At 42.4% G+C, this 13,958-nt stretch overlaps 1 protein-coding gene across 6 annotated transcripts in view; it reads left to right on the top strand.

Moving 5' to 3' along the window:
- The window catches only part of C11H2orf92 (chromosome 11 C2orf92 homolog), a 41,590-nt gene that overhangs the window by 12,798 nt on the left and 14,834 nt on the right, over window positions 1-13,958 (top strand). The window contains exons 3-6 of one of the 6 annotated variants that reach the window (XM_024999287.2): window positions 1,103-1,195; window positions 3,758-3,841; window positions 10,609-10,701; window positions 11,707-11,778. In XM_024999287.2, the coding sequence (XP_024855055.1) occupies window positions 1,103-1,195; window positions 3,758-3,841; window positions 10,609-10,701; window positions 11,707-11,778 (342 nt within the window). Of the gene's footprint in view, window positions 1-1,102; window positions 1,196-1,284; window positions 1,408-3,757; window positions 3,842-10,608; window positions 10,702-11,706; window positions 11,779-13,958 lie in introns of those variants that run through there. The other 5 variants (XM_024999290.2, XM_024999289.2, XM_024999288.2 and 2 more) reach the window with 5 other exon arrangements.

Genomic DNA, 13,958 nt, shown 5'->3' on the forward strand with positions numbered 1-13,958 from the left:
TTTTGATTGATTGATTTTTGCCTGTGCTGGGTCTTCGTTGCTGTGTGGGCTTTTCTTTAGTTGTGGAGAGTGGGGATTACTCTCTAGCTGTGATGTGCAGGCTTCTCTTTGCAGTGGCTTCTCTAGTTGCGGAGCACAGACTCTAGGGTGCGCGGGCTTCGTTGGTTGTGGCACCTAGGCTCAGTAGCTGTGGCTCCCGGGCTCTAGAGCACGGGCTCAGTAGTTGTGGTACATGGGCTTAGTTGCTCTGCGGCATGTGGGATCTTCCCAGATCAAGGATCGAACCTGTGTCTCCTGCATTAGCAGGTGGGTTCTTTACCACTTAGCCACCAGGGAAGCCCCGGGGGTTCTTATAAGTAAGATGATGATCAGTAGTTTCCAAATACTCGGCCTTTGTTGCATGGTCCTCACACTGGCTTTTATTTGTTATTATTTTTATTATTTATTAATTTTTTTATTATATTTGTTTTATTTTTATTATTATTATTTTATTTGTTAAGTGCTTTTACAAACATCGTTTTATTTACTTTTCACAAACATTCTATGTATTAAATGATCATGTGCCCATCCTTCCAGTGAGGGAATAGAAGCTCAAAGAAGTGGAGTTATTTGCCCAAGATCACATCTTGGTAAACAATAAAATCAGGATTTGCTTCTAGGTCTGTGCCAAAAAGGGTCTCACTGTGAGAAGGTTTCTGGGAGAGGCATTAGGTTTCAGTGGCAGAAAATGATGTGTATCTTGTGGAAACAGGGAAGAGTTTGTTTTTATAAAGGAACAGCTTGGGGACAGTCTTGGAGGAGGGGAGAATGGCAGCAGCAGGAGCAAGAAGAAAAATTATGACATTAAATATAATGAAATCCGGGGCAAAATTTGTAGTTGCATATTTACAGAGGATAGTGTTTCCTAAATCAACCATCTAGTGTAATCACAATGATTCAGAAATGCTTTAGATAGACCAAGTTCCCCTTTTTAAGACAAGGCATTGTGTTGCATTTGCATCATTTATTCACCATATTTGTAGACTACTTGAGGTACTTACAGAACAGAATATGCTAATCCCAGATTACTGATATTAACATACCTTTCTTTGCTTCACTTGAGATGAAATTCTACTGCAAGTGTTTTCCAAAGTTCCATTAGAAGAAACAAGAAGAACAGCAGACAGATCAATTACAAAGAGAGACATGCAAGAAAGCAAGTATATGTCTTTGAAACTCTAAGTACACACATTTCTAAAGGCTGATGTACCGGCCAGACCTCTTATCATTGCACTGTGCTTTACTGCTTTTGGCAGATACTGTGTTTTTACAGACTGAAGGCTTGTGGCAACTCTTCATTGATCATGTCTCTTGGTGCCATTTTCCCCAACAGCACGAGCCCATTTAGTGTCTCTGCATCACATTTTGGTAATTGTCACGATATCTCAAACTTTTTCATTATGATTGTATCTGTTATGGTGGTCTGTAATCAGTGGTCTTTTATATTATTACTACAACTCATTGAAGGCTCAGATGATGGTTAGTATTTTTTAGCAATGAAATTTTTTAAAATTAAGTGCATGATTTTCTTAGACAATGCTACTGCACACTTAATGGATTACAGTGAAGACATAACTTTTACACACACTGGAAAAAAATCCTGGTGACTCGCTTTATTATTACATTAGCTTTATTGAAGTGGTCTGGAATAATTCAACCTGCAATGTCTCAAGATGTGCCTGTATTGTATTATTTTTACTACTCTATCATTTTAGCATTCCTTAAACCAGGTAGGTATGGGGCAAAAACAAATTGAGATATGGAAGAAAGAATCGCTGCCTATGGAATTTATTGTCTTAAGTATGAATCGCCTTGTATTTAGGGGTGATCCCTGAAGTTTAAAAGTCAGACAGGTTCTCTCACTCTGGAGGCTGTTCAGGGGACAGGAACTAGACTTTCTAATGGTGTCCTTTATTTCTGGTAGAATTTGTAATGACTCTATTCAGCAGCCCTTCATAGTTTAGGGCGCATGTGCTCCACTCACTGGCTTCTGAGAAGGAAGCCCTCCCACATCCCTTCCCATCACTGCCCCCATTGTAGCCACTGGAAAACATTTGCACTGAGAAGCCAAGCTGATTTCTCTGTTCACACTGATGCTCAAATGCGAAAGCTGAGGGAAAGAAGCTGGTCACAAATGCCCAGAACATGGACATTAGCCCAAATCAGACAAGGGACTGAGAAATCCTTTAAGGTGACACTATGTGCATTAGGATAATATTAAACTTAGGTAATATTTATTGGAATAAGCCAGGCATGCATGCCATGTTGAAATTGCAAAGCTGTTGGCAAACCTGTTTTATAACTAACACCCCTCCTGGTGCATTTTATAAACCACATGATTAAATCAGTGAATTTTGTACCGTGTAATAGTGATGGTGTGTCCCGCACAATATCTTATTATGCCATTGACTGACACTGCGTGCTAAACACATTTTAGAAAGTGCTTGAGTGTGTCTATTCCTAGTAATTCACCAGTGTCTCATGAACAGAGATATGGGCATTTGTCATTCACTGGATCATAGTAATCATACTTTAATCATTTGGCATGCCTGAGGTAGGCCTTCCTATCAATTGTTTCTTTGTAGAGTTGAAAGTTGCCATGTGCACAGATTACTCAATGGCTATGCAGATTATGAGGAAACCATGAGAAAACTGGTGTTATCGCTGGTTTTGAGTTAAAAGTTCATATTCTTGCAGACACTTCATGAGTGCTCTGCGGAATTCAGAATAGATGGCTTCTGTGGCCTGAAACACCTTCATTAGGGCACAAATATAGCCTCCCTGATAGGTTTGCCCTCTCCACAGGGGCCAAAGAAAAGGATTGACCTTGATCTTGAATCAAAAAATCTGTTCAGACCCTGAGACATCACAACCTTCATTAAAAAAGCTTGATAATATAGCTCAAAATTTCCACAGGTTGCTATAGTCTTTTGGCACAATTAGCTCATGTCCTTGATGTAGCCACATGTGGGTCAGTAGAAGTCTTAACACCCATCCATACTGTCTTAGGGGAGATGGCTGACCCAGTCCATCACTGTTTGCAACTTCATTTTTTTCAATCCCAAATGACAACTTCAGGAATTCCTTGTGTTTATCAAACAAGTCAAGTCTGGATGACCTCAGGCCCCCAGGCCCCTCCTAAGTGTAAACCTACAGTGAGGATCAGTGCAGAGTATGCAGCAGGATTGTTCTCGTTCTTCCAAAGCAAGAAAGCATCACATTTCCAGAATGGTCAGACACTGACTGTTGGCCTCATTGCTTGTGGAGGGGAGAGTTTTGGTTGAAGAGCCACTGAGACGTGTGTCCATCTGCCTCCCTTCCTCCTACAGCTGAGCACTGAGCATACCCTTGCTTGGAACCAGCTCTGTTTACTGTCATCCATCACAGATAATAGCACTGAGTTGGGATGAGGGGCGAGCACCCTGAGTCTGAAGGTCACATGGGTGTATTTCCTCCTCCTTCCCACAGCCCTCCTGTGGTCCACATCTTTCCCTCCAGCCTCAGATGAGAAAGTCAAATGCCACAGAACTTCACTGTCCAAGGTCAAACAGTGTTCAAATGTCATACCAGAACCCAAGTCCAGTGCTCTCCCTCTAGGGCAGGCCAAGTGCAGGATGCTCCTCTCAGAATACCATCCAAGAGAGTGTCGATTTCAAAAGAATCACACACACAGATCCAGCAAAAGATTGACTCACAGCTAAGCTTTATTTTCCCATAGGTTATCCTTCACAAAAGAGCTCAAGAGAAACCGACTTTGCACTGAGTTCAAATAAGCGAGATGAACATTTGGCTAAATTGTTTGGTAGGTATCCCTCCCATGTGAAATGGTCAGGCTGTGTTTGTAGAATCTCATGCTTATCTGTGGTGGTCTCCCAGATAACCTGTCCCTGCTGCTTTGATGAGAAAAAAAAGTGCTTTGCCTTGAGGCTAGAACAGGTTCCCTGGATGCCAGAATCTCAAGAAATTAAGCAAAACATAGAAAATAAACAGCTGAAAGGATTCTGCTCCCTGAAGAAGGTCCCATGTAGCAGTGCAGGGCCGCCATCTGGGAGCTAGCTGAAAGGATTCTGCTCCCTGAAGAAGGTCCCATGTAGCAGTGCAGGGCTGCCATCTGGGAGCTAGCTGAAAGGATTCTGCTCCCTGAAGAAGGTCCCATGTAGCAGTGCAGGGCCGCCATCTGGGAGCAGTGCAGGGCCGCCATCTGGGAGCTAGCTGAAAGGATTCTGCTCCCTGAAGAAGGTCCCGTGTAGCAGTGCAGGGCCGCCATCTGGGAGCTAGCTGAAAGGACTCTGCTCCCTGAAGAAGGCCCCATGTAGCAGTGCAGGGCCACCATCTGGGAGCTATTGGAAGTGCAGTGTCAGACCCCAGCTTGGACCAGCTGCGTCACACCAGTCTGGATGAAGTCCCCGGGTGACTTCTGCACATGTTAGAGATGGCAAGGCCTTGAGGCTGAGACAGACTTTCTCCCAGGTCTTTAGCCCTAACTGAGCATGAGAATCTCCTGGGAGATCATTAAAAAAGAGACAAGTGATCAGGTTACTTGGGGTGGGATGAGATGTTTGCATCAGTAATTATTATAGCTCTCCAGGTGATTCTAGTCTGGTACTTATTGATCTCTTCCAAGCTCCCCTGTAACATTTGAGAAAAACCAAGGCCTAGATAGAAGATTGTAGAAGGCAATGGCAACCCACTCCAGTGTTCTTGCCTGGAAAATTCCATGGACAGAGGAGCCTGGTGGGCTGCAGTCCCTGAAGAGTTGGACACGACTGAGGGACTTCACTTTCGCTTTTCACTTTCCTGCATTAGAGAAGGAAATGGCAACCCACTCCAGTGTTCTTACCTGGAGAATCCCAGGGACGGGGGAGCCTGTTGGGCTGCCGTCTATGGGGTCGCACAGAGTTGGACACGACTGAAGTGGCTTAGCAGCAGCAGCAGCAGCAGCAGATTGAAGATGGTGGGGGTAGGAAGTTCTAGGAATACGTCTCTTAACCAAAGCTACACCTGAGCTGGGAAGAACTATCTTAAGCAACTAATTTGGAGCTGCTGCTGCTGCTAAGTCGCTTCAGTCGTGTCCGACTCTGTGCGACCCCATAGATGGCAGCCCACCAGGCTCCCCCGTCGCTGGGATTCTCCAGGCAAGAACACTGGAGTGGGCTGCCATTTCCTTCTGCAATGAATGAAAGTGAAAAGTGAAAGTGAAGTTGCTCCAGTCGTGTCCGACCCCTAGCGACCCCATGGACTGCAGCCTACCAGGCTCCTCTATCCATGGGATTCTCCAGGCAAGAGTACTGGAGTGGAGTGCCATTGCCTTCTCCAATGTATGAAAGTCATAAGATATCAGTTGAACACTTGCATTGTCCTGAAGAGCCTAATACATTTTAGTGATTTTCAGTGTTCCATGTAGAGTCTACCATTCTCCACCCTCCAGCCCCATGGCAGGTAGCCAGGTGGTTGGCAGCCCACATTCTCAGTGTGCTTGCTGGTGCCGGAATGGGCAGTTGGGAACCTTGTCCTTCAAAAACTTGAGTGTATGTTGATCACTGCCTTTGATCACTGAGGGCTGGCACCGAGACTCATCGTTGTTTCACTTTCATGACCTGAAGAGGCTTCCAAAAAATTCTGTCAGGGATGAAAGAGATGGTGTTTTTGTTTTTCTCCTTTGGAAATACAGACACTTAAGGCCAGCTTTGTTAGGTCACTGAGTGACAGCAGACATAGGGAGCTGGAAACTCAGAACCCAGACACAGTAAGGAATACACACTTTGCCAGAACAGTTCAGAGAGGCCAAACTAAGCCTTAGCTCAGCTAAGGCTGTAGCCCTTGAAAGCAGAAACTGGCCATCCCTGAGGACTGGGAGAAGTAGATTTCCAAATTTACCAAAATATAATACTCAGCGTGTTTAGCTCTCAACAAAAAAATTTACAGAACATACAAATAAACAGGACAGAATGGCCCATTCACAGGGTGAAAAAAAAAAAAAGAAATGGATAGACCTCATCCCTGAGGAAGCCTAAAAGTTGGAATTATTCATCAAAGATATTAAATCAACTGTCTTCCATATGTTTAATGAGTAAAGGGAATGATAGGCAAATAACTTGCAGAAATCAGGAAAACAATGTTTGAACAAAGTAGGAATATCAATAAGCAAATAAAATTATAAAAAAGAGTCAAATAGAAATCTGAAGTTGAAAAGTACAGTAACTGAAATGAAAAACTCACTGGAGGGATTTGACAGCAGATTTGAGCAGGCAGAATTAAGGATCCTTAACTTTGACCTGGGACACTTGAAATAATCCAGTCTGAGAAGGAGAGAGGAAAAGATGAAATGAATAAATGGAGCACAAGAGACCATGAGACACCATCAAGAATACCAGCATACATTAATACACCTTAGAAGTCCCAGAAGTAGAAGCAAGCAAGAGACAAAAAATGTCAGGAAGCAATGCTCTAATAAAACTTCCCAAATCTGATGATTATTCACATCCAAGATGCTCTACAAACTCCGGGCTGGGTAAATGGAAGAGAACCACGCTAAAGCACCTTATAGTCAAATTGTTGAAACCAAAAGACAAAGAGAATCTTGTGAGCATCAAAGAGAGAAGCGACTCATTATGTACAAGGGAACCTCAATAAGATTAATGGCTGACTTCAACACAAACATCTTGGAAGCCAGAAGCAGAGATATGACATAATTGAAGTCCTAAAAGAAAAGTACTGTCCCCCAAGAATTCTGTATCTAACAAAACTATTCTTTGATCATGGAGGAGAAATCAAGACATTTCTGGGTAAACATAAGCTAAGAGATCTGCCCTGATAGAAATACTAAAGAGAGTGCTTCAGAGTGAAATGAAGGAATACTAGACAGTAACTCAAAGCCATAAGGAAAAAATAAAGAACGCTGGTAAAGGTGACTATATAGGTAAATCTAGAAGCCAATGTTATTGTCATTTTGGTTTGGTTTGTGACTTTCCTCTTTTTCTAGTATGATTTAGAAGACAAGTGGGTAAAACAATGTATGTAATAGATTTATAACAAATGTTTGTGACAAGATTTATAACAATCTATGTTAATAGGCATGCAGTGTCCATAGATGTAATCTAGGATAATAACAACATAAAAGGGGAGGGATAAAGATGTATTAATATATGAGCAGTGTGTTTGTATGCTATTGAAACTAAGTTGGTACTTTAAACTAGGTTGTTATAAGTTTAACATCTTAATTGCGAGCCTCGAGGTAAATATGAAGAAAATTTAAAAATACAGAAAAAGGTATGAAGGTGCAATCAAAATGTAACATTGCAGAAAACCAAAGAACTCCCAAAGAAAAGTAGTAATGGAGGAACTGAGGAATGAAAAATATATAAGTGGAAACAAATAGTTAGATGGCATTAGTAAATTCTTCCTGATCAGTAATCACATTAAATGTAAATGAATTAGATGCTTATTAAAAGGCGCAAAGTAGCAAACTGGATAGAAAGAAAGGATCTCTTTGCTGTCTACAAGAGACTCAGGGTAAAAGGATACAAACAGGTTGAAAGTAAAACAATGGAAGGAGGTATTCCATACAAATATTCACCAAAATAATATAGCTGGAATGGCTAAAAAAATAGATTTCAAGTAAAAATGTTTACAAGAGACAAGGAAGCACATATATTGATAAGAATTTCAGTACAGAAAGAGGACATAACGGTTACAAACACATATGTACACAGCAACAGAGCCCCCAAATATATGAACCAATAATGGACAGAATTGAATGAAGAAATAGTTCTACAATAATACTTGGAAACTTTAATATCCAAGTTTAAATAATAGATAAGACTAGATAATCAATAAAAAATAGAATACTTCCCTGCTATAAGCTAATTAGACCTAACAAACTTATACAGAACATGCTACCCAACAACAGCAGAAAATACATTCTTATCAATTTCGTATGTAATATTCTCCAGGATAGACCATATGTCGGCCACAAAACAACTCCTGAATACATTGAAAAAGATTAAAATCATATAAAGTATCTTTCCTGATCACATTGGAATGAAACTAGAAATTTATAACAGAAAATTGGAAAATGCACAAATACATGAAAATGAAACAATGAAAAATTGAAGAGGAGGGAAAACTTCCTAACTCATTTTAAAAGACCAGTATTACCCTGATACCAAAGCCAGATAGAGACACTGTAAGAAAACTACAGAGCAATATCACTTGTCCATATAAATGCAAAAAAATAAATGCAAAATTCCTCAACAAAATGCTAGGAAACAGAATATAATCCTATTAAAAGGATTATACACTAGACCAAGTGGGATTTATTCCTGGAAGTTAGAACAGTTCGGGCTTCCCTGGTGGCTCCCTGGTGCAGAGGTAAAGAATCCTCCTCCAATGCAAGAGACGTGGGTTCGATTCCTGGGTTGGGAATGTCCCCTGGAGAAGGAAATAGCAACCTACTCCAGTATTCTTGTCTGGGAAATCCTAGGGACAGAGGAGCCTGGCCAGCTACAGTCCACAGGGTCACAAGTGTCCCACGTGACTTAGTAACTAAACCAACACCAAAACAGTTCAACATAGGAAAATCAATCAATCAATGTAACATACTATTATACATTAAAAGAATGAAATAAAAAACCACATGATCATCTCAACTGATGCAGATAAAGCATTTCAGGAATTCCAGGTTTGCCCTTATTTCGTGTGTGAGATAAGGATCAATAAGTCTGGCTAATTGATCCTTGGTAAGTGACCATGATTGAAGGATTGAGTAGATGCAGATAGCTCTTGGAGTCACTGTATCCAGGCTTTCAGAAATTCCCATCTAGGAATGAGAGCACATTTCTCTTCTTAGCAGTTCCCCTGTGTCTCTGAATCCAGCCCCGCATGTGTGAAAAGGGAGTGGGTGCATCTGAAGACGGTGTCTGGTGCAGAGTTTGGAGGGGTCCCATCTCCCCCTTGGGTCGACTGACATGCCCACTGCCAGGCCAATGTTGATTTTGGCATTGGTGAGCCACCAGTAAACTTGCCAGTCTCTCTGAGCAATCGTTCAGGAGCCGGTAGGTCATTGCATTCATCAAGGAAGGGGCTGTGAGAACTCATCATCTTGAATGAGTGAATGTGATGGCTAAACTTGGCATCCTTATTGTAAGCATTTAGGCCATCAGGTGAGTAGACCCCTCACCAATGTACCAATAGCTCTTGAAAAAGGATTCAGAATATACACAAAATAAACTGAATTTGTGATAACTATTTTCTGTGGCTTTGCAAAGTCAACCTAGAAGGACAGACAAAGCTGCTGTCCCCAGGGAAAAGTAGAAGACGGGAAACTTTTAAAAGGGAAGGAGAGGGACTTCCCTGGTGGTCTAGTGGTTAAGAATCTGCCTTGCTATGCATGGGACATGGGTTGGTCGCTGGTTGGGGAACTAACGTCCCACACGCTGAGGAGCAACTAAGCCCATGCTCCACAACTAGAGAATCCACCTGCCGCAACTAAGACCCAGTGCAGCCAAATAAATAAATATTGTTTAAAAAATAAGGGGACTTCCCTGGTGGTGCAGTGGATAAGAATCCACCTGCCAACGCAGGGAGCGTGGGTTTGATCCCTGCTCTGGGAAGATTCCATATGCCATGGAGCAACTAAGCCCATTCACCCCAACTACTAAACCTGTGTTGTAACTACTGAAGCCTGCATGCCCTAGAGCCTGTGCACCACAATAAGAGAGGTCACTGCAGTGATAAGCCTGTGCACCACACCAAAGAGCAGCCCCTGCTCGCTGCAACTAGAGAAAGCTCATGAGCAGCAACAAAGACCCAGCACGGTCAAAAATACATAAATAAAAAATTTAGGAAGTGAAATGTGTTAGTCACTCAGTCGTGTCAAACTCTGTGACCCCCATGGACTGTAGCTCACCAGGCTCTTCCGTCCATGGGATTCTCCAGGCAAGAATACTGGAGTAGATTGCCATTCCCTTCTCCAAGGAATCATCCCAACCCAGGGATTGAACCCAGGTCTCCTGCATTGCAGGCAGATTGTTTACCATCTGAGCCACTAGGGAAGCCCTAAAAATGGAAAGAAGTGCATATATTAAAAAAAACTGTAACATGAAAAGTTAGGAACAGTTTATAAACAGATTTCTTTTAAAAAACTTTTTATACACAGAGAGGTTTTTCTGGCTTAAAGATCTATTCTGCTTTATTTTTACCCTCCAGACTTCACCCATTTTTATGTGCTGTCCTGGGGAAAGTGTCAGAGGTGGGTCAAAATGACAACAAGAATAAGAAGGAAAATTATGACTCCATATTATGAGATTTGGGAGAAAGTTTCTAGCCACATATCTTTAGCGGACAATTTTTACTGCCCAGGACATCTAGTGGAATCACAATTTTTCAGAAATGATTTATATCATTAGAAGTTCCCTTTCTAACAGAAAGACTTTGAGAGTGTAATTTCATATATTTGTTGAGTTTGTATTATTTATTCACTGTATTAAGAGAGAAAAATTGTAAAATTTTTTTACAAAACATTATAACACCACTGCTGATATTCATACGCCTTTATTTACTTCTCTTGAGATGAAATTCTACTGCAAGTATTTTCCAAAGTTCCATTAGAAGAAACAAGAGCAGCAGCTGGCAGATCAATTACAAAGAGAGACACAAAAGAAAGCAAGTATACATGCTTAAAACTCTTAAGTGTGTGTTTTTCTGTTGGCTTATATTCTGTGTTGGAGGCACTGTGCTATCATCTTACCGTTCTTTAGAATAGCTACTTGTGCGGCAAAGACAAATTGAGATGTGAAGGAAAGAACTGTCTGAAATTCTCTCTATAAACCTCCGAGATGAAAGCGTGACTATCCCCCTATTTGGGGCAAATCCCTCAAGTTCATGGGCCAGACAAGTTCTTACTTTCTGGAGGCTGTTCAGAGGGCAGAGACTGGAATTGCAAATGGGGTTTACCTGTTTCTAACTTTTTGCTGAACACGCTTCATACTTCCACGTGCGTGACATGGCTTGAGGGTAATCCCAGGCCTGGGTGAGAGCTGGTGCAGTCGTTAGAGCCTCATTCCATGGATAAGATCAAGGACAAAAATCACTTGCCCTAGGGACATCTGTAGAAATAACAAAAGTGTAAAGCAGCTTCATAACATTATTATTTTGAAGGAACACTTTGAGGATTAAGGCAGATCACAGGTCACAAGGACGGAATTGTGTGTCAGAAACTGTCAGCAGGGCCTGGCAGCAGAGGAGTGAGTGCTGTGTTGAAATTTTTGCATAAAGATGTGAACTTCGATTTCTGAGGTTCCATTCCCATGGCCTCTGCACTCAGCAACTAGCTGGTTCTTCTCTCCACAATAACATACAAACTTCCAAACACACATTCCAAGTACAATTTGCTTTCTACATTAGCGTTAGCATTTGCTTTCTGCATTAGCTCCCTGGATTGGGAGCTGCTTGGGATTAGTAGATGCAAACTAGTATATAGAGGATAAATAAAAACAAGGTCCTACGGTATGGCACAGGAAACTGTATTCAATATCCAGTGATAAGCCATAATGGAAAATAATATGAAAAATCCTTTTTAAAAAAACACTGAAAATAGGGGCCTGAGGTGCTTTTAAGGATATACTGATAATTTTTTTTCAATTTTTTTCATGTGTTTCATCATCACAGGAGCAACTGTTGATGGGAATTCTCATGAACCAGAATTTTTCTTTGACAGCACAGGCAGAATGTCCAATAACGGTAAATGCAGATGGATAAAATTGGAGTTAGGGGTCAATAAGTGATACCTCTTCTTCCCGTTGCCCAAGTTCAGAACAGAGTGTGACACTAAGCTGAAGCTCCAGCAGATGGAGCTCAGACCATCTTCTCCAGGAATACTTGGCTGGCTGATGGGGTGCTTCCCCTGGAACCAGGAAGAGTGCTGTGACCACTGCTAAGGTTTGGGATACCCTTGCCTTCTCCAGTTCCCCTCCGCGAGAGATGTGGCTTTTGTAAAACTCATAGCATAGAGGAGTAGATCAAAATGTTTGCTCTCTGCAGAGAGACAGAGGCAGAGAGCTAGAGAGAGAGGGAAGGAGAAAGGAGCCAGTCACAAGCCCCTGAATCCTCCCAAACTTAGCAGTGAAGTCCCTCCTCTACCTCGGGGGCAGGGCTAGTGAGGGGCTGAGCACTTCCTGGAAGCGGTACCCGGAGGGCTTTCTCGATCCTTCAGAGGATGAGCAGACTCATCTCAGATCCAATTAGGATGAACGCAAAACGGGATAAAGACAGGATAAGGAGCTAGAATCCCACGCAGCATTTCTTCCCTTGACAGATTTAAAGATTTAAAAGGAAAAATAAGGACTTCCCCTGGCAGTCCAGTGGTTAGGCTCAGCACTTGCAGGGGCACAGATTTAATTCCTGGACAGGGAACTAAGATCCCAAAAGCTGCATGGTGCAGCCAAGAAAGAATCAAAACCAAAAAAGGCTAAATATGTCACTGTCTGAGCTGGCAACTCTGTAGTCTTTCCTGGGTGCAGAAATAGAAACTAGGTCAGTGGTTCCCAATCCCAACTATGCATCAGCCACAGGGAAGAGGCTGTGGAACGGAAAGAGCTTGCTCAATATCCTTCTTCTGGGACTTTCCCGGTGGTCCAGTGGTTAGGACTTCCGCACTTCCAATGCAGGGGATGAAGGTTTGATCCCTGGTCAGGGAACTGAGATCCCACATGCCGCCCCCACCTCCCCCTGCCAAAAAAAAAAAAAAAAATCCTTATTTCCAGAAAGTAGAAAGTGTTAGTGGCTCAGTTATGTCTGGACTCTTTGTGATCCCCTGACTTGTAGCCCGCCAAGCTCCTCTGTCCATGGGATTTCCCCAGGCAAGAATACTGGAGTGGGTTGCCATTTCCTTCTCCGGGAGATCTTATTTCCAGAAGTGACCAGGAATCTCTAGAAGTGGAGTCCTGGTTCTGCACATCTTTTCATATTCTCTGAGTGACTTGGCTATAGTTGGTTAGACACCAGCCCCTGGCATTTGGAACCATTGGCTTAGATGGTTATCGAAGATCGATTTACCACAGAATTCTCTTTAAAATAAATAGTTCTAATATCCCTGAATTTGCCCTACACATTTCCTTCTGTAAATTGCTTGATAGTCATAAATTAGATATGGTCGGGCATCTCTTTGGTACCTGGGTCTCCACTGGAAAGCAGCGAGAGGATGTCTTTGTGCTGAGGACCACACTTGGGCGAGAGTGGCCTTATCGACACAGTCCACGTCATCCTGTTTTTCTGTGAAATGACTACCCAGGGTCCCTTTTAAGGACACCTCGAAGAACTTTTAGGTAAAAGAGTTTCACAGACACGACACTGAGCAGTGATTTGCCATTGCTCGAGTCCTTACATTTTCTCACTAGACTAGCTGCCCAGTATCCCCAGGCCAGGACCTCCTTCTGTCTTCTGCTGAGTGGGCTCCCCCTGCTGGAAACATTACCAGTGGAGAACAGTGAGGGCAGCGTTTTCCTTTCAACTGATTGCCATGTGAAAGAACTGTCAGATGCAGACCCTGACAGTGAGCACTTGCTGCCTCCCTGTTATGACACAGGAGTCCCTGGTGCCCAATTAAACTTGGTCCCCTGGGAAAAATGTGCCGCCCCCCAGACATTTGCGGCATATCCCTACTGGTCCTGTTGGTAGATTTCAACTTTTGTGTATTACCAAAAATGACATCACCTCTAAAACTATCGATCGATCATCAGCTTTATTGCTTTTTCTCCTTGAGAAGAGCTTGACTGGATGTTTGACCACTTTCTAAGTACAAAATGGACTTATTTTCCTCTCTTTTCCCAGATCCCCAAGGTGTGCAGTGATCGATCTAAACTTTGTGTGAAGCCAATTCTGTATTTTCTTTGTAAACAAAGGATCACATTACAAATTGATCA

Source organism: Bos taurus, chromosome 11 (genome assembly GCF_002263795.3).
Source record: "Bos taurus isolate L1 Dominette 01449 registration number 42190680 breed Hereford chromosome 11, ARS-UCD2.0, whole genome shotgun sequence".
In the NCBI taxonomy this organism is placed as follows: Eukaryota; Metazoa; Chordata; class Mammalia; order Artiodactyla; family Bovidae; genus Bos; species Bos taurus.